This window comes from Gigantopelta aegis, chromosome 10 (assembly GCF_016097555.1).
Source record: "Gigantopelta aegis isolate Gae_Host chromosome 10, Gae_host_genome, whole genome shotgun sequence".
In the NCBI taxonomy this organism is placed as follows: Eukaryota; Metazoa; Mollusca; class Gastropoda; order Neomphalida; family Peltospiridae; genus Gigantopelta; species Gigantopelta aegis.
Window position 1 is genome coordinate 40,390,667 of NC_054708.1, and position 22,515 is coordinate 40,413,181.

Below are 22,515 nucleotides of genomic sequence, written 5' to 3' on the forward strand. Positions count from 1 at the left end.
AGGGGTGCTCTCCTCGACATTACGAACAGCATGGAAATTAAATTACTATTTATCCCTTAACTTGTCTCCAATGAAGTGGGCGAAAACTAAAGATATGCCAGTCACTATGGCAACATCCACATCATTAGAGTACTAACTAATAGGGGCACGTTTATACGTTCACTTTGCGGAGCTGCCCAGGTAATTTAATAATACATTCAGGTTGTGTGGTCTTGGAGACCGGGTCTTGGCGAACACGTCATATCCGCCCGTGGGTTGATCGTCTGTAATAAGCGCTCTACCTGGTGTTGGTTCAGTCAAAGGGGTGTCCTTCGTCAACACAGCTTGTTCAAAACGAGAACGAAGAGATTATCCCAGCACGCTGATAAAAGGTTGGCTGTTACAGAAAACTAAACCAGGAAAGGGGATATTTAAATTAAGATAAGGTAAGTAACCTTTAGTAAGATTAGCTATGCTTTTAAAGTTTGTTTCAATTCGTGGGGGGTTTTCCTGTCTTTTTTAACAATATACTAATTGATTTTAAAAATATATCAATGCAACTAGTAATAATTAATTAAGTATATCTACACAAGAGATAATTATAAAATGTATATAATAAATATTATAGTTGTTTAAAATTATATTTGCGTAACTGAAGCACACATCTAGAATGTTTAAAAAAAAGTAAGAATTTGGTCTTTTAACTTGTATTCTTTTTTTAAATCAAATAGTATTTTTGTTTCCAACGTCATATATTTTGTTGTTGTTTTTAAAAATGTTTAATAAGCAATTCAATAAATACTAATAATAATATTGACAGATTAATATTAAAAATGATACAAAAATTTTAAAGGGACATTCCTGAGTTTGCTGCAATTTTTAAGATGTTATCGATTAACAGAGACTTTTTAACGATTGTAATTACATATCAAATATATTTTTTTGCATAAAATATTAGAGACTGTATATTAAATGTGTTTTTGATCGTTCTGATATTTGTACTAGGTTAAATTTCCTTTTATTTCCTAAAATATTGTTTTTTCGTACGTACGAAATTATTTAAAGACAAAATTCAGTTTGGTCTTCTTAGAAATATTAAGACGACCAGAAACACATTGAATATACAGACACTGATATTCTAAACAAGAAAATATATTTAATATGTATGTTTAATCGTAGAAATATTTTATTAGTTGGAAACATCTTACAATGCAGCAAACTCAGGAATGTCCCTTTAAAAGACGAAAGAAATATAAATGCAAAAATAGAATTATAAACCGAAATCAAACTAAAAGTATTAGAATTAGTATTTTTAATAGCCAGAAGAATCTTTCAACAGAAATATGTTTTTGTTTTTTTTTGTTGTTTTTTTTGTTCTTGTTTTTGTTTGGCGGTTTTTTTTTTTTTTCTGTTCTTTGGGTTGTTTTTTTTTTGTTGTTGTTTTTTTTTTGGGGGGGGGGGGGAGGGATTTGGGGGGTTGTTGTTTTTGGGGGGACGGGATTTTTTAATTTTTTATTACGCATGAAAAATAACTTGGATCAAAACTCAAACAGTGTCTACACAAAATTTTCATTTAAGATACGTTATCAAAGATTCGATGACAACGTAAAATAACTCAGGTAATCGAAGTCTATTTCTCTACACATTGCCTAGCTTACGTTACAGAGTATTTATTTATTTATCAATTTTGTCGTTTAGCTCCGTGCGTTATCATTATGTCTCGAGTTAAAATATCACGTAGATGGTGCTGTGCAAGTCGATATAATAAACTGCAATGAAATCTTTGTAACACCTGAGGTATTCTGTCTATGCTGTACCGTTAATTGGTAGTTTAAAGCAAACTGATAATTAGAAATGTCAATAGTGAGCTTTCCATGATTATACACGTTCAGACATTGGTGGACTGATGTGCCGTCTAACCTTTTAGGGGCGGGACGTAACCCAGGGGTAAAGCGCTCACCTGATGCGCGGTCAGTGTTGGATTGATCCCCGTCGGTGGACCCATTGGGCTATTTCTCGTTTCAGCCAGTGCACCACGACTGGTTTATAAAAGGCCGTGGCATGTGCTATCCTGTCTGTGGGATGATGCATATAAAAGATCTCTTGCTACTAATGGAAAATGTAGCAGGTTTCTTCTGTAAGACTATATGTCAAAATTTACCAAATGTTTGACATCCAATAGCTGATGATTAATCAATCAATGTGCTCTAGTGGTGTCGTTAAACAAAACTAACCTTTCAGAACGCGTTGAAAGGTGTGGCTACGATATGTTCTTGTCTCGTATTCTGATGACCTTTCCTTAAATTATGTTTTTCTTTCTTTAAAACGTGCTTCCTTTTCTTTTCTCTTAAATAATTATTTCTTTGTTTCTTTATTTATTTCTCCTTTTTTTTTTGGGTGGGTGGTGGGTGGTGGTACTATAGGTATCGTAAGTGAAGGGGCACGGAGGACATTGCCCTCGAACTCTGAAGATAATGCATTGCCCTCCCAGCTGAAATACGAGTTAATATATAGCTCCCTCCCCATCCCCACCTTTCGACGTGTATTGATGGTACCTAATTTAAGACAGGTAACCCACAAACCAGTGCTCGGGAGTCATAGCTTGCATGTGAACTCTCAACTCAATAACGAAACAGAAGGAAAAAAATATTAGGTACGTTCTTTTACGATAGTCAAAGCGGTTTATGTGAGTCTGTTATTTTCTTAAATCTGCATTGAATAATGGTAGTGTCAGCTCAACATGGTGAAAGTTTAATAGTTGTGCGGAACATAGTTATTCCATGGCTATTCCAGAACTAACCAGAAGGCACACTCGCTTTATTAAGTTGTAGAAAGAAAATGAAAAAAGGTTTATTCAACGATAACTCACATTTAAATCTATGTTGGTGTCTTACATAATAGTGTAATTTTGAAACCAGGTTTAGAAAGAAAGGGTGGGAGGGAAACTCGCTGACGCCATACAAGGTACTTGTACTAAAAAGTAGCAAACTATCTTTATATACACTATCCACATAAATGGGACAGTACAATCAATGGTCTTTAATGTATCATTCATGAGGCAGTGGTTGCGTCGGAAAACCCCATACGTATCGGCGCCTGTAAGCTGCAACCAAACTTGGATGTTTAATGTTTTTCTTTTAAAATGTTTAATATATTGGACTGTAGCCGCGATGGTGGTAATACAATTGTTATTATTATTTTTAAGAATAATTTATTATTATTATTTTTCGCTTACTTTTTGTTATTTAAAACAGATAATTTCTAAGAAAGGTATAGAAAGCTGGATGGGGGAGAAAGGAGGTAGTGGCTGTCTTCACTCTGAAGATCAGTCATTCCCCACTCCCCACACCCCAACAAACTATTGAATGGCCAAATAATGTACAGATGTGTACTCTAACACACACACCCCCCCCCCCCCCCAACCACACCCCACCTCCACCCCGCAACACCTATGTCCAACAGTCGTCTGAACCTTGAACTAAACTAAAAAGTTAAATCCATTAGTTTTTTATGGTTCTCTCAACGATATATGCCTCGTTTGCTTGGCAAATACCCCCTACAACAAAACAACAACAAACAAATAAACAAAACCTACACTAGTGTTAAAGGCTATTAATTATGTCAATTTTTCGATTTTTAAAATTAATATCTGAAAAGAGTATATACATAACATTTTCTCTAGACCCGCAATGGTGGATGTAGTTAAAAACATAGTTTTAAAAAATCCCCTCGTTGGACCCATTCTCTTATTAGGTTTTTCTCGTTCCAACCAGTGTCCCACGACTGGTATAGAATAGGCCGTGGTATATATCTGTGGGGAAATGTATATAAAAGACCGTTTGCTGTTAATGAAAATATATCGCGGGTTTCCTCTGAACACTATGTTTCACGATTACCAAGTGTTTGACATTCAATAGTCGATGACTCATTAATCTGTAGTGGTGTCGTTAAACAAACTAAACTTTACTTTTACTTTCAATAATTAATAGCAACTAAAATTACAAATGTTTTCCCATATCGATGACAACAACAAAGACACTCTTTTATCGATATTGCGATCATAAGGTCCCCCAAAGGAAAAGTGTTACTTTCAGCACAACATTTTGTATATAATCAGCATGGTTGTTTTTACAAGAACATCTAATGTGTGTTGTTCAGTTTATTGTTTGGTCGATTAAAAACATATATACATAAAAGCGAATGTAAAAGATTGTAAACGTTGTTTAACACCAAACAACGAAACAAAACACATCTTCTGGTTTATTTTATTTTGTTTTGTTACATTTTTATCGCGATACTCTACACAATAGCATCACGTTTTTCGATTTCATTGCTATTACTAGCAGTATACAGCCCAACACAAGAGCACAGACAGCGCACTTTGTTGTAGTTATACATATTTAATAATTATTTCTCTAAACTTTCAACGGTCACAAAAGATCAGAATTGATACGAGTGTGATCGAGATGGTTGATCAAGCACCCTTGTCTACGGCATAAATAAATCATCCTGTGAGTGTTACTGCCTCAAGATATCTGCACCTAGTCTAACAGCCAGTCGTGAAAGCTTCACAATCGACCAACACAAGAGGAAAACAAATGCACGTTTAACGAAACTTCAGCACATTTTAAACTACAGCCATTTTGGTATCTAGAATATGGTAATTTGAACACTTGGTCGATGGAGAAACAGAGAGGTAAACTACTGCCGCCTATTGAAAAGTAGTAAGGGATCTGTTATATAGTCAGACCTTACATACCAGGGCCAGTCATGCGGGGCACTGGTTGAGACTAGCAAAACCCGAGGCCATTGATGGCGATCGGTCCTAAGTTAGACGATCGATCAGCCACTAAGTTTTATCCGGCACTGCTATTACTTCTACAACTACCGCCACCACCACTACCACCACCACCACTACTACTACTACTACTACTACTACTACTACTACCAACTGCTACTACTACCACTATTACTATTGCTACTACTACCACTACCACAACTATTACTAAAAGTAAAGTTTGTTTTATTTAACGACGCCACTAGAGCACATTGATTTTTTTTATCTTATAATCGGCTATTGGACGTCAAACATATGATCATTTTAACACTGTTTTTAGAGGAAAACCGCTGTCGCCACATAGGCTACTCTTTTACGACAGGCAGCAAGGGATCTTTTATTTGCGCTTCCTACAGGCAGGATAGCACAAACCATGGCCTTTGTTGAACCAGTTATGGATCACTGGTCGGTGCAAGTGGTTTACATCCGAGCCCAGTACCTACCAGCCTGTAGACCGATGGCCTAACCACGACGCCACTGAGGCCGGTCCAACTATTACTACTACCACTACCACACCTATTACTACTACCGCCACCGACACCACCACTACTACTATTATTGCCACCACTACTATTATTACCACAACCACCACTACTATTATTGCCACCACCACTACTACTATTATAGCTACCACCACTACTACTATTATTGCAGCCACTACTATTATTGCCACCACTACTACTATTATTGCCACCACCACTACTACTACTATTGCCACCACCACCACTATTATTGCCACCACTACTACTATTATTGCCACCACCACTACTACTATTACTCCTACTGCTACTCCTATTCCTCGTACTAGTGCTGTAAGTATTACTAATACGGCTTCTTCTACTGCTGTTGTTGCTGCTGTTGCTGGTAGTAGTGATGGTGGTGGTGGTGGTGGGTTGTGGTACTACTGAAGCAGATACTGGTTTTTGAAAGTATTCCTTATTCACAAGGTCACAAAATAAAATGCTCTGCATATGTTTGTCTTCAAGACTGACAAAGTCTGAAGTGTTCATGTATTATTGTACAATGAACTAAATATGCAACTAAAATAGTTTAAGTTTGTTTTGTTTAACGACACCACTAGAGCACATTGATTTATTAATCATCGGCTACTGGGTGTCAAATATTTGGTAATTTGACATATAGTCTTAGAGAGGAAACCCGCAAACATTTTCCATTAATAGAAAGGGATCTTTTATATGCACCATCCCACAGACAGGATAGCACATAACATGGCCTTTGATATACCAGTCGTGGAGCACTGGCTGGAACGAGAAATAGCCCAATGGGTCCACCGGCGGGGATCGATGCTCAACCGACTGCGCATTAAGCAAGTGCTTTACCACTGGGCCACATCCCGTCCTAAGATGCAACTATAAATGTGTGTACTGTGAGCTCTTTATACAGCATATTTGCCCCACACTGTAGCTTGTTTCCCTTGCATGGGCCCGAGTTTCACATGCAGTTTGTATCGATCGTATTCATAAAATTAAGCGTACGAACTGCCTCTCCTCCTCCCCCGCCCTCCCATGTCCTGAATAAATCCTCAAATTCGGGCAAACAAAATTTAGATAATCGGGAAAAATTACCTTATTTGAGACCTTTTCACCGTGTACTTCCATCATTTTGTCTACAATATTAGTGTATTACATGTAAAATGCGTAGCTGTTTGACAGTAATGCTAATATGAATAGATATTGTTATCCAGATTCAAAGAAATTTCCTTTAATTTGGGCAAAAACAAGCCTGCCCCCTTACAAAATAGGAATGAATATAAAATATTTTAAACATAAAACTAAATATTCGCAGAAAAAGTTCAAAGTATTAAGTTGGAAATTAAGTTTACAATATGTCTGAAGCGAGGACGCATCAGTCTTGACTTTTGGACGGACCCGAAACGTTCTTACCTCGTCCAAGGCAATATGCTCATTATGTCAGTTGTTGTTAACTACGTCCTTGCACTGACTGGATTGTACTTGGTGTTTGGTGGATACGTTCCTGCAGTGTATTTATCACATTACCAAACAGTCTAATGTTACAGCAACTGAAAAGTTTATTAATAAAATGTCAGCGTTAATGGCGATGTAATAAAGTTTTCATTTTTTCCCTGTGATGAACGCCTACAGCACCTTCCTTGTATTATTAGTTTGTGCAATTACACCGGTGTGTTTTCCGCTAACTCCGAGTTTCCAGCGTAAGAGAATTTATAAAACAGAAACCAAAAAATAGCCTTAGCGGTTATTTACAAGATTCTTGAATTAAAAAACAACAACAAATATTAATAATATTCCATGTATAAAATAAAACAATTTAATATTTGTGTTTGGTGTTATTAATTATGTATTTAGGAACGGTTTCTTTGTTCGTCTAGTTCTGTTTTGTTTGTTTTTATTTTACAATTGTTAATCAATCAAAATAATGAAAACGGATGTTTGTTACCATCCATTGTTTCATTCATTCTTTCATTTATAGTTATTTTTGTGTCTATATATAATTAAAGTTTAAGAACGCTGTCCTGGGCACACGCCTCGACTCTCTTGCTTTAGAATCGCTCTTGGATTCACTCTGGGTGGGATCAGGGAGGCGAACCCACAGCCGTCCATCCTAAAGTTCACTCCATCACCGAGGCCTGTATACAGTATTCGATTTAAGAGTTTCTTGTTTTATTCCTGAGTTTGATGCAATTTGTAAGATGTTATCAATTAACAGAGACTTTTTAATATATTTTTTTCGCATAAAATATTAGTGGTTGTATATTAAACGTGTTTCTGATCGTTCTAATAGTTGTACTAGGTTAAATTTCATTTTATTTCCTAAAATATGTTTTTTCGTACGTACGAAATTATTTGAAGACAAAATCCAGTTTGGGCTTCTTACAAATATTAAGATGACCAGAAACACATTGAATATACAGACACTTATATTTAATATATGTAAGTTTAATCGTAGAAATATTTTATTAGTCGGAAACATCTTAAAATGCAGCACTCAGGAATTTCCTTTTAAATTCTTTTATGTGTAGGGAATGGTAAAAACAAAAAATTATATATATAACTTAGGAACATGTTTGTTTTGGTAAAGCACAAAAGGAAATATTTTTCATGGTAAAGAAAAATTAAGTCTTTTAAACTCTACGACATTGATCAATACATAATGAACAAACAAAACAGTTGTCGAAATATATCTATTTTCTATTGGTATACAGATAGACTAATATCATTTTAAATATTAATAAGTTACTTTGCTTTTATCATGATGTACGTATGCATTGTCCATGTATGTTGATAAACATAGGCATCAAAAGATATAGATTATTTTCATAATGGAATGTAGAAATCTTTCTCTATTGATAACGCTGAACAATATACGATTGAATTACGTTTTATAAAGAGTGTTCATACCTGCATACCATGCGGCTCCCAAGGTAAAATCGTTTAGCCAGTCTTAAAATATAGTTACACGCCTTTAATACATTCAGACGTGCAGAAAGTACTCGCCCGCTTGTCAAATGCAAGTAAATATTCTGACCGATGAGTTTAAAAATGCATCTACCAGTCTGACGGGCGATCAGTCTTTTTCTGACTGGCTGTAAATTTATTTATTATAATTTTTGGCATTGAATCCGCATCTCCGCATCAACCATGCCAGAATTTCAAACCATTCAAACAAACGGTTCAGAATGATGAAGAAATAGTTTAATAAACAACAATACATGTACCGCTTTGGCGACTTCGAAGTTCCGAACTGCACAGGTGCGACATTCCGGAAACGCGTTATAGCGAAAACGGAACTTTGTCAAAACGGCCCCAAACCAAAACGGAACCAAATTGGACAAAACGAAACCAAAATCTATGGCTATTAGCCCGAGCACTCTGACTGTAAGAGAGCTAGACGGACATTTGGACATAAACACGCTCTCATTAATGTCCAAATGTCCGTCTAGCTCTCTTACAATCGGAGTACTCGGGCTACTATGGCTATATGATTTGTACGGAACCAAAAATTAAAAAATGTATAGCTAAAGTAGCATTACAAGTTGTGAACATGATACCTTCAATAAAACAACAGCTATATTAATTATTTATCATTAATGTTTTTGTTATATATAGATTTTCGAGTAACATATAACCGGGCTATTAACGGAAAAGGGTTTCTGTACACGCGCATTGTAATGTACGATCGATTTGATGAATTTTTTTTTTACCTTGTTCACTTTATCGTCAAAATCAACCAACAAATGCTATGTTCTGTATTATATGCATGTCGTAGTTTTAATGTTGACATTCTTCGGCTACTCCTGTAAATCGGGCTATTGTTTTTCAAGAGTGACGTGTGCCACGTGACGTCACCAAAACTGTTATACAATGAACCTGCGAAGCAGACGAGATTTTGACAATGTCAGCGGTATAAAATTTTAGTTTATTTAGATTTGTCAAACCGAGTACATTTATGCAAGCTAGTGAGTCCAGCTAATTGTCGGACAATGGTGTACGATAAGCGAGAGTAGTGAACTGAACGTGAAATCTAACATGTCGCAAGTGTAAAACAGAACTAGGTGATCTGTTCTAAACGCTTAAATATTTAACATATTCTAGAGACGGTAGCTTAAAGACGTACGCCGTGAGGTTTATCAAGCGGTCCGCGGGGACTCTCAACGCCCCAGTCTGTGTTTTCTAAATACCACTTCACAATGAAGTGGGCACAAGTCTAGATTAACTCGTTGTGTTAATTTACTGCCAATATCAACAGATGTAGAAAAACAAATTGAAAATCTCGAAGAACAACTCGGAGAGTAGCGCCACCGAACAGTATACGGTTAATAATCGATCAGTTTTAACGAGCGAAGTCGTCCAGGGGATGGTCCTGATTAATCTGGAGTGTTTGCCAAATTAATGTCGTGGATGGACATGAAACTTGACTGACCAAACACAGCTTTAATCCACATGATGGGATGGTCTTCATGATTAAACGACAACTGCCCGAGACGTTGGTCAGTGATGACGTACTCAGATTTCCCTGACTCAGATTTTTTTATTTTAATTTTGATATGTCTGAAATTATTTCTGAAATTATTATGTAAGTAAGGGCACTGATGCAGCCCCATAGGAACCGAGGTAGGGGCGGGGAGACAAGTACCACCCTTCCATTTGAAAGTATCGCGCAAGACTATTTATGCAAGAGATTTTATGGCTATACCATCACGGTTTTTTCCGTCTTGAAACGAATTTTATATAAAATTTTATTTTGAAATTAGTTTCCGGCATACTTCGTAATTCACTCGAATCATTTCGTATACCCTCGGCATAATCCCGAATGTTTTCAAATTCTTTTCAAATCACTGGCATGATTTTGCAATTAAGGTTTTGATTGGTCGAATGAAAGGTTAACTGGACATGAACTCCAACGGTGTGCTGTTAGATCCACAGGTAATAGTAATTAATCAGTGGAGCTAATTTTAATTGGATTGGGACAGTTGTAATATAAATTAACATAAATTGTTACACCCTCTCTTCCAAATGTATGGAATCTTCGAAGCAGGAAGGATATGTGATCCAGTGAAGTGACACACCTGACAGTGATTCATGGGACCAGTCACAAGATCGTCAAAACTTGTCTTTAACTGCTCCGTGCAGAGATACGATTTAACAATATTCATGGTTTTGTGGTTTAAAAAGCAAATATGCGTCTGTAGTCACCTTCTGAATATTATTATAATTTTTTAATATCAATATCTAGTGCTTGGGATATATCGTAATATTTATTTACAGGCATTGGTATAGGCATTTTAATTTATATCTATTTACACAAACTAAGAATGATTACAAAAATATGTCAAGAAGCCCTTTTTGTCACAGCCATCTGTGCTAGAAAGTCTGGGTGCATAAAACGAACAGTTTGAGATAGTGCCCACTGACAAATCATCAAATAACATGGCCATCATATGTAAGCACTATTATATTAATTGTCTCCTAAACGAAATTTGGATCAAAAATTCTAATATTGCTACATATAAGGCTACTATGTATATCTGAGAAAGAAAAATGCTTCAACCATGAATCTGTCATGTCCATTCTGATTATTCATCTTCTGTGTTGGATTCCAAAACTTAAGATTCTATATAAGGAGAGATACATCGCGGGGAACAGCAAATGCACAACCAAATCCTTATCTCAAACACTAACTATTATCCTGATCACTATCAATGATGGCCTTTCTAGGTATTGCCAAAAAGGTATATAGACAAGTAGTATTAATCATATGTGGATTCTAAAGAATTCCAAAGATTTACTTGAAAGCATTCACTTTCAATCCGGTGGCGGGACGTAGCCTAGTGGTAAAGCGTTTGCTTGATGCGCGGTCGGTCTAGGATCGATCCCCGTTGGTGGACCCATTGGGCTATTTCTCGTTCCAGCCAGTGCTCCACAACTGGTGTAACAAAGGCCGTGGTATGTACTATCCTGTCTGTGGGATGGTGCATATAAAAGATCCCTTGCTGCTTATCGTAAAGAGTAGCCCACGAAGTGGCGACAGCGGGTTTCCTCTCTCAATATCTGTGTGGTCCTCAACCATATGTCTGACGCCATATAACCGTAAATAAAAGGTGTTGAGTGTGTCGTTAAATAAAACATTTCCTTCTTTCCTTCACTCTCAATCCAGATCAAACTCCAAATACTGTATTTGATTTTTTCTTCACAACAAAGAAAAATTCCATTCTTTAATCACGGAGCATTTATTACAAAGTACGTTGAAGAAAGATATAAATACACAACAGTCTTCCACGGATCTGGACAATTCTTAAAGACCGAGAGTGAATCAAGACTAAAGTATACTGTGACAGATGTATGTAATATGCTGGACTCCCTCATTGACAACATATATGTCAAATTTGGGGTTAGGGCATATAGGTAGGAAATAGGAATCCCAAAGGGCACCAACTGTGCTCCACCACACGCCGATTTGTTTCTCTGTGCATATAAATAAGAATTTCTAACTGATCTTGTTAAATGAAAACAAAGTAATCTGGCTAAAACTTTTAACTTTACTTTCCGCTATATTGATGATCTTACATCATTCAACAATAGCAGGATTACTTTACATTGATTTACCCAAAGAGATAGAAATAAAAGAAATTAAATCAGTTTCTTACCTCGATCTATGCATAGAGATTCAAAGCTACACTGGTCTTCAAACTAAGCTGTATGCCAAAAGGGGATGACTTCAACTATCTAATAGTCAATTTTCCCTTTATGTCGAGCAATATACCTTCTGATCCAGATTTCTGTGTTTACATACCGTAACTTCTAAGATACCTTAGAGCAGGCTCATTGTATAAAGATTTCTAACAACGCCATACCATTCTTGCACAGAAGTTGCTCCATCAGGATTATGATATCCAGGGACTCCTGAGGACATTCAATAGGTTTTATAATAGACATTTGGAGACTATATCCACCAAATACGATAGATCACTGACCAAAATTATGGCTGATGCTATTTCATATTTTGAACTTGTGCATATCTTTTTATCTCTTTGCTGAAAATGTAACACATTTATTTTTTCATCGTTTTTGATAAAGTGGTGGTAGTATTCATGAATCATGACGAGTGCCACTTGTGGGTCAGGATATGCTCATCTTTCACGAACACCTGATATCATCACTGTTTTGACAGTTATTCATGAGTATTACAGCTAAATTAATTCTAATGACCTCTGTCCTGTGCTAGTTTTCATTTAGTAAACTAGTTTATGAGAGGCAGTTTTTTTTGTGGCGGTCAAAATGAAGTAATGTACGGGGAAGGATCTCCTCGGAAGTGGCTGTAGTATAGACGACGAGGCACTATATAGAATCAACCACTATTCTGCCAAATGTCTATTCGACTCTGCATTGTGTAGAGATACGATTTTGATCACGGATGACGGTTTTGTCGTTCATTTTTATTAATTCGTGTGTGTCATGTTGTGCAATTTATTGCTTTTATTGGTAGGAAAAATCGTTTTTTTTTAAATAACACGTTTTGAAGTATATTTGTGAATTCACTCGCTGAAACCTTGAACGGAATAAATATTGCTTAAATCATTTCTTAACAAAGCTACGACAACAGGACTCACAAGCTATTAACAAAACAATGACGATGCTATACATTATCCCAAAGTTAGGGCTATTTTTCCTCAACGCTAATATGCATTTGGAACGCAGATGTGAAAATACATTAATTATAGAAAACTTTGTATAATAATTATCAGCCGTCATCTTAGTGAGGTGTGACCACATTCATATCTCGACTGTGAAAACTATTGTGAGTCATACCTCGGGCAGTTCAGAATGCTGCAGGCTTAAAAACACAGATGTAAATATTTTATATCTTCAATATAAAAAAAGAAACGTATTTATTACCGTATACCTCTGCGACTTAGAATGGTATATGGGTTTGACCATTGTCATATTAGGACAATGACGATTATCATCGCATGGCCACTCGTTCCAGTACAAAATATATTTTATTACTATTTCCTTTTATATATGACATTAACATCGTTGCTATAAATTATTTACATGTTATGTAAAACAGTAAGTGTATATATAATGGAATAAAATGTGTTTGAAATGAAAAAACAAAAACAAAATTTTCCGCAGTAAAATAGCATTTCCGTAACATTACTTATTGCGGCATATTAAAAACAAGAAAAGGAAAGAAAAACAAAATAAATCAGTTTCTTTTTTCGGAGACGAGTGTAGGCAAAGTACGTGCAAAACGATTTCCATATGCAATAAACACCAGTTTGTGCTTTTAGCTTCAAACTGATTTTATTCCATTTTGTTCCGATTGAAACAAAATCACTTTAACTTACAGTTGTTTCCAATATGTTATTTATCCGCATGCTTAATATATATATATATATATATATATATATATATATATATATATATATATATATATATATATATATATTTATCATATAATATCTTACATTCAGTGCAATCAAAGTATGTAATATTTTTCAGATCATAAACTTTTAAGAATTTGATAACTATGCAAATTAGATGTAAATTAATCGAAGTCACGACACTAGGTTTATTGATATTTAAGCAAACGTACTAGGGTGACACTCCATGATTGACGTATGCATTCACAGTCATCAAATAAAAACGTTTCGATAGCAATTTTACACTGAAAGCTGTCCAGCCTTCAGAAAACAAAAAGCGTTATGCACTGGTTTATTTTGAGTTTGACGTCATTTCCATTCGAAAAGACACCGCGCCACATATTCTTATGTTATTTGAATATCTAGTAATGGTGGACTGGAACTGAAGTTGCGTGTACAGTTTACAAAAACACGTTGTATTAAAGCCGCACACCCTAGTTCCATCCAGCGAAAATAAATTATAATTTGGTTAATCTACAAACCTGTAACACACTTAGATCACGTTTTTATCAAATGGAGTGAAAAAGCAGGTTTTATATCGATAAATACCATGGGAATCCCCATGTCCCAATTGCTTGAAATAATTGTGAAAGTTAGTATTCTGATGTCACCGGTAGATGCCGCTCGAAGCACAACAATGTCTACGTCACGACAAATTTCACAGAGTGCGCACAGACTTGGGGTGCGTTCTTTTCACCTCTCCTGGACATGTTCCAACTGTTCTGTCCTGGTTGTATCCCCTCTCTAGATATCGTAAGGCTTAGTAAAATTATTGGTTTTAAGGGTTTGTAACGTTTTGTATTGAGACACTTACTTGTCTGAACTTTATTGTTACTGAAAATGTTCACGAACTGTGAAGAAAAATCTCACTAATGAACAACAACAAATCGGATGTTGATTGCGCGAACCGTGCACGAGAAAACAAACCGAACCAAAATGATAACGGTCACGTGGTATACCAACATCTGTGACGTTTACACAGGAAGATTCCCTCTAAAAATAGATTGGACCTCGCTTGCTTAACGGTTTTTTCTCGACAGCAGGTCTTGTGAAAAAATGCAAAAAATGCATTTCGTGGTTTTACAAACATCAGGATTACCAAAAAGCACTTCAGGTGAATGAAAATGTGTATTCTAAATAATAAAATGTAAGTAAAGTGCAATTTTATTTGTGAAAAATGGGGTTTAATAGCGAAAAACAACGCCATAATGGTTCACAGCTAGCCGTAACTAGGGTGTGTCCCTTTAAGATTGAGATTATATGATAAAGATATTATTACCCTCTAGGAATAAAAATAAGAGGCTCGCATAATACAATTTTAATTCATAATATATGATATTGACGATACCGAAAATCACTCTGGTAATAACTTATATATGTGTGTGTGTGTGTGTGTGTGTGTGTGTGTGTGTGTGTGTGTGTGTGTGTGTGAATAAACGAATTGTGGCTTAACCATGGCATCATTAATTAATTTTTAACGCTGTTTACCTAATGGTTTTGGCCATATATGGTACAATCAAAATGTAGAAAATAGCAGAACATTTGTATCATTATTCAAGCAGAGAATGACAGATCAATTTATTCAGGCTATGTTTGCTGTATTTAATAATTCTCCAAAGTGTCTCCTATACAAATTCATTGTTAATAATTTTTGTCTACAACCTTACCTTCAGAAACCTATCGCCATGAAATATAAACGTATTTTGAGTAAATTTAGACTTTCTGCACATATTCTCTCCATAGAAACGGGCAGATACCATCATATCGATAGAAGCAATAGGATATGTAATCTCTGCAACATGAATGTACTAGAAGACGAATATCACTTTGTTCTAGTTTGTCCGTTCTACTATACTATAAGAGATAAATATATTAAAACTTATTATTATAATAAACCATCAACTCTGAAATTAACACAACTACTGTCCACCGATAACTCAAGAGAGTTAATTAAACTGTGTAAATACTTGATAACTGCTACCACACATAGAACAGACAACCTTGATTTATGAGTATGTTTTTATTTATGTATTTATTTCATTACTGTATTTTACTATCGACTGTGATAACTTTTAATAGGTCTATCCTGTAGACCTCACCATTCCCCGCAATGTGTACAATGTATTATTTTATTGTAAATATGTTTGTATGCCTATAAAATGTATATTTTTTGGCAAATAATAAACTACCAACTAAACCTGACAATTGCCGACTTGAATTGCACAGCGCGATACGATTGGTTTGCACTGGTAGAGCGACAACTGAGGTAAGGTATTAACACGTACCACAGCAAACTCATTGCAACCAATATCAATGTTAATGTCTAAAATCTAGAGAATTCTATGTGCATAATTTGAAACATCCAAACATCTTTATGAAATACCCAAATATATTACAAATGTTGTTTGAGGCACCAACGAAGCTGCAAATAGTCTTAGCAGCTATCACTCACAAATTGGTTTCTTTTTTTTTTTTTTTTTTTTTTTTTGGGGGGGGGGGGGGGGGGAGGAGGTGGTAGTGGTAGTGGGTGGTGGTGGTGGTGGGGGGGGGGTTTGCACTGTTAGTTTTTCTGTGGTGTTATTTTTAAAAACCAATGTAAGTCGTTCAAATCACACATATTGATTTATATTTATATATGTATTTATGTATTTATTTACTTGCGTATATAATTATTTATTTATTATTTATTTATTATTTTATTTATTTACATATCCAAGTATCGTTGCATGAGCTATATTGCATTAAATGATGGAAATGCATTCATACAGATATATTTATGTGTAATTGCATTACTAGGCAGGGCTGTACATTTAATTATTTTTAAAACATAAATTAATATTTTCCTAAATATATTATTAGATGTATGGTCGATGTGCCTTAGATCGTGTGGTGGATATATTTGTTTATCGAACAGCATGTATTTAAATATATGTTAATAATCTTTCATACGGTTGTTAGTCGGACATATTTTGATTACATTTTACATAGGTTTTGTCTATGGTAAAATCTAGATTCTGTTAGGCTATGAAAATACATAACACCAAACTTTTATATTTTTTAAATGATTTAATTTAGGAAACAATACATAAATTTTAGAATAGTTCAAAAGTACTAAAGTATGTGCATATTTTCAGCAGTTATTTACATACATTAGAAATTTTAACTGAAATGCATAGTGTTGTACATTACTTTATTATGCTTTGCCAAGTGACATGTTTCGAATATTGGTTTCACGTAGTAATTTCATAATAATATTATGTGAAGGTATTTGCAAGCTATTTGTTCATCAAACTAATTTTAAAATACAACGGCGATCAAAATCTCACATATATATATATATATATATATATATATATATATATATATATATATATATATATATATATATATATGTATGTATGTATATATATATATATATGTATATATATAAATACATACATACATACATACATACATACATACACACGTATATATACTTTAACTTACCCATGATATTCATGTCATAAACCCATGTGATAATTTAGTGTATTAACCTGGTTAATAATGGTATGTAAATTTACAAGGTCTCTAGGTAATATGTTGTTGTGGATAGATCATTTGCTTATACAGGCCACCAAGATCTGTATACCTGAGCGTAACGTTTTTAAAGATTTAGTTAAAATGCCTGACGTCAAAGTAATTTGTGCTAATCGTGATGACGTCATATTATCGAAGGCGGCGACTTTAATACTGTGATTTACTAGAAATGTAATTAAAATGTTATTATAGAAGTGTTATAGGAGTAATAGAATTCACTACTCGTGTTTTTTATAATATGTAAAATATCAACCTCGTCTAGTTAATCGGCTCGATTGATATTTTCCACATTAAAAAAACACTTGTGACGAACCCTCTCTCTCTCTCTCTCTCTCTCTCTCTCTCTCTCTCTCTCTCTCTCTCTCTCTCTCTCTGTGTATGTATGTATGTATGTATATTCACTTGTTTAGTGCAATGTTTACCAAACTACATTTACTCTGACATAATCTCTGACGTAATAGCAGGTTCTACATCGATTCGCTTTTTGTTCAGTTATCCAGATGGATAGTAATATAAATATTGGAAACTCAGAAAACCCAATCACGCGCTGTCATTATAATTGTAATTTAATAAACTTGAAGGCAATCGGCAGTAAATTCTTCAAGCCTATGTTTAAGAGCAAAACCCCGAAAAAAAACATTGCGAGAAAAAGTTATACTTAGACGGGTTTCTAATCTAATAGCCTCCCCTGGGGATTAAGACAGAAGCTTTGAACGCGAGGCGTATTTTGGTAGCGTACAAATGGCGTTGGTAACTTTTGTTGAAGGAAATCCTTCTAAGAAAAGTTGGTTACAGATAGTGGGTCTTAAAAGGCCGTCGTGTCACTTTAGACACGTCTCACACATTGACTTTGACACGGGGTGTCGATGGGAATCTTTTCAAGTCTCTTTCGGTTGCAGCATTACGCGCCAATTACCTCGCTGATGGGTAAAGATGTTTAATTTCATTTTGGACGATATGATTGAATTGTTCCCAGTCCTCGAGAGCCGGCGTGCATTAACTCCACTCTCGTCCTCAACTTCTCGTTTCAGACTCATCAGCTCGCCCAGAGCCCCGACCAAGACGGCACCCAGAACAGTGTCATTGTTGGACAAAATGTCAACAGGTCATCTGCTTTGTCTTCTGCTCGTGCCTCTGTCCGCCATCACATCAGCAGACGACATTGATGATGACTACGTCATCCAGGTAATTCATTTACGCATGCGTTGACTTTGACTACATCGTTGGGATAATTGAATGAAACTCGATTATTACGTCATTTGTAAAAGTGGTCGACTACTTTATGGCACTTTCTTTTCTTTTTCTCCTTTTTCCCCCCACGTTATCTTTGCTACTGTAGAAACATTGAGACGACATTCATTTTAACAATTTGGCTTTACAACGTTCTAATTATTTTGGATCTCTGTTACGTCTGTTGATGATTTATCACCCTTGTTTGATACAAAACAGTACAAAAAAAATATGCCGTCAAAGAAAGGTTCGAAGCCATTATTTTAAAATCTGCTAAATCAGTTTATTTTATGTACATAAAGTGAAAGTTATTTTCCGTCTGTGGGTATTGAGTATTTTACAAAATATTATCAGAACCCAAAAGTAGGTTACAGATGTTTTATTTTTGTTTTAAATAGCAGTGTATATATATATATATATATATATATATATATATATATATATATATATATATATATATATATATCAGAGGTCATAATGAATAATATATGAGCCAAATGATGTACTTAGGTACGATACATTTGAATATTACGATTATCTTTATCGATGTGTATGTGTGTGTGTGTGGGGGGGGGGGGGGGGGAGGTGTTTGATTTTTCTATACACCATTTAAAATATTGTCAGTTAGTTTGTCCTTTTAACTGTTACACTGATTTTGAAAATATTATATAAAATACCTTCCTTTAGGAAATATGTATTTACTTAATGATAGAATTATTAAACACATTTTATAAGTTTTATACATCATTCAATGCAGACACGGCTGAAGCAAGGCAAAGCAGTTTCTAGTTAATTCGGGGGTAAACTCCCCCGTAAAATTTTGAAAACTAGATTTCCTGCATTCTACAAGTAAAATTCATCTCTTTCTTAAAATTTATTATCAGTAATATTTTTTTTTTGATTCTGCAATGATGTTGTCAGTATCACCTACTCGCAGTGAAGCTCTAGAGAGCCGTGGCGCCACAGCAGCGCATCAAATTCTTGTAGCACGTGACTGTTGATTTTCAAACATCTAGGTAATAAATCAGTCATGTTTAGTTATTTCGTTTCTTAAAGATTCGTCACCAAAAATAAACAACTATTTCACAATACCAAAGCCATTGTACTTTGCGGGGACAATTACCCCTCCCCCTCCCGAAAAGTACGATAGAAAGTCCCTTTATAGTTTCGAATTGCTCATATTGTTAGCCGATGTCCTTAAATTACGGTTCCCTGATTAAGCTAGGTATGGTCTTGATTGGTGTTACTTTCGACCGACCAACTGGCGGAAGTGATACGGCGTTACTTCCGGTATTACTAAATTACCTGTTCTCTCCAAACATGTTCACGGCCACAGTGTATTATAACGTGCTCACTCACAAATTACTCTAATTGGGAGAGTTTCGGGGTTTTTTTTCTAAAGCGTTTTTTAGGCAATATCTTGTCAAACAAGAGACCAAAAATCATTACTGAGATCATCGTAGAAAAGTGATCGGTCGATGCAATGCAAACTGTAAAGCTATCCTCAGATACCGTGTGACGTGTGTCAAGAAATCCTTCCGCTGTGTCTATATGTGATCGCTGATCGGTTGAAGACTCGGAGGAAATGCGACAATCGAAAATCTGATATGAATTCGATAAATTTCTTAATTTAAAACCAATCAGAATTTATTTGCGCTGATCTCGATGCTAATATTCCTAATAGCTGTCGAGAAAGGATAACAAATGTTTTGTTTGCCAAGCATGGTTTTGATTTAAAAAAGACCCCACCCACTCTGGTTATTGCGGTTAATATTAGGAAGAACTAATATAATTGAAATTGCGGATGGTATTTACATGTTCCACTACGCATTCCGATCTGTTTGTAACAGATAATTTGAGTGCAATTAGTTCAGTGGAAGACTTTGGTATTTATTTTCCTTCCAACCAATGCTCTAAACAATGGTTAATCAAATAGCGTCTTACGTGTTGACCTTTTATGGGTATATGTTTTATTTCATCCTCCTAACGTAAAATGTAATAGTATCTAATGTAAAATATAAACACAACTACAGTTTTAATAAACACGATTTTTGCTTTCAACGGATAATCAACTGCTGGTTTCCACTGTACGCCAAATGTATTATTATGTATGTGACATCCATTTCATTAAAATCTCATTTGAATGTAACGTATATTGTAAAACAAATGTCTAAAGGAATTCGAAAAATGGTGTGATTTTTAAGATGCTACAAATAAGAAACTGATAGCCCCGTGGACATTTCATATCACCTTAAAGGTACTTGATCTTAAAAGAGAAGTCTATTTTTTTGCTGACAAAATTAATAATATGCCTTAATTTACTTTCTAGTAATATAATAAAACAAGATAAAATTTTAAAGTGTGCTAGCATACGTGATGCTTTAAGCTTGTGAATTTCTGTTACCATAGTGAATACCGTATCTCTGCACAAGGCTGAGTGCAAAAATACGTTATGATAGTCGTCAGTGTATGCAGCCATGGTACACTGTCAGGCGCATTGTTTATAGCGGAGACCTGGCCTTGGCTCCATTTAAATCTGCAGGAGGACAGCCACTTGTATAGCGCCAGTACAGCCACCAAACAATCTTACATCTTTCTTCTCTGTTTGAATGCGCACACGCATGCACATAGAATAATATTTCAAGGAAAGAACTATAAGTATTCTACAGAAATATTGTTTAAATTATTTTAAGGGCAAAGTACCCTTTTCTAAATTAAATGTCACTCACAGGGGTATACTATCTAAATTAAAAGAAGGACAGTTGTTTTGTTTATTGTGTCACTCACAGGGGTGTAATATCTAAATTAAAAGAAGGGCAGTTGTTTTGTTTATTGTGTCACTCACAGGGGTCTAATATCTAAATTAAAAGGAGGACAGTTGTTTTGTTTATTGTGTCACTCGCAGGGGTGTAATATCTAAATTAAAAGAAGGGCAGTTGTTTTGTTATTGTGTCACTCACAGGGGTATACTATCTAAATTAAAAAGAGGACAGTTGTTTTGGTTATTGTGTCACTCACAGGGATGTAATATCTAATTTAAAAGGAGGACAGTTGTTTTGTTTATTGTGTCACTCACAGGGGTGTAATATCTAAATTAAAAAGAGGACAGTTGTTTTGGTTATTGTGTCACTCACAGGGATGTAATATCTAATTTAAAAGGAGGACAGTTGTTTTGTTTATTGTGTCACTCACAGGGGTGTAATATCTAAATTAAAAAGAGGACAGTTGTTTTGGTTATTGTGTCACTCACAGGGGTGTAATATCTAAATTAAAAGGAGGACAGTTGTTTTGTTTATTGTGTCTCTCACAGGGGTGTAATATCTAAATTAAAAGAAGGACAGTTGTTTTGTTTATTGTGTCACTCACAGGGGTGTAATATCTAAATTAAAAGAAGGACAGTTGTTTTGTTTATTGTGTCACTCAGTCTATCGAAAAATTTCAAAATGTTGCGTAGTAGCCATTTAAATGGTACTTCACCACTGGTAACGTCAGATTAAATTGGTATCTTTTGACTATATTCGCACGTGTTCCCGCATTTCGTTTTAAAATAGTGAATTTAAGCGCCAAACGCTGTTCTCGTGATAAATGGCTTAATTGGAGGTCACTAAATGTCGTTATTTATGTCGCTATAGTGTAGTGTTCTATTTTGTCTATATCGATTAATTTTGTAATCATATCACTACTGTATCGAAACTTTATCTAGTCTGTGTGTATGGCGGGGGTAATTTTTATTAGACCTTTTTTGAAAACCTAACACGAACAGTTTTGAATTATAGTTTAGTGCATTACTAACCACATTTTTGATTGTACATACTGGTAGATTGTATTCAAATTGTGAAAACGTGGCCTTTTAAAAGACTTTTATTCAATTACTGTTCATGCACCCTGTCCTGGCCACAGCCGTCTGCTATCTGAATTTTGTGTTCAGGACAGTGGGCTAGTGATGCATGACAGAGAAGTTGGTGTAGTC

General features: G+C 35.1%; 1 protein-coding gene across 1 annotated transcript in view; it reads left to right on the forward strand.

Moving 5' to 3' along the window:
- Nucleotides 1-232: 232 nt before the first annotated feature.
- LOC121384241 (conoCAP-like) overlaps nt 233-22,515 on the forward strand; it is a 35,542-nt gene continuing 13,259 nt past the window's right edge. Inside the window, exons 1-2 of the mRNA XM_041514528.1 lie at nt 233-425; nt 18,347-18,500. Of these exons, the coding sequence (XP_041370462.1) occupies nt 18,411-18,500 (90 nt within the window). The 5' untranslated portion in view covers nt 233-425; nt 18,347-18,410. The remainder of the gene's footprint in view (nt 426-18,346; nt 18,501-22,515) is intronic.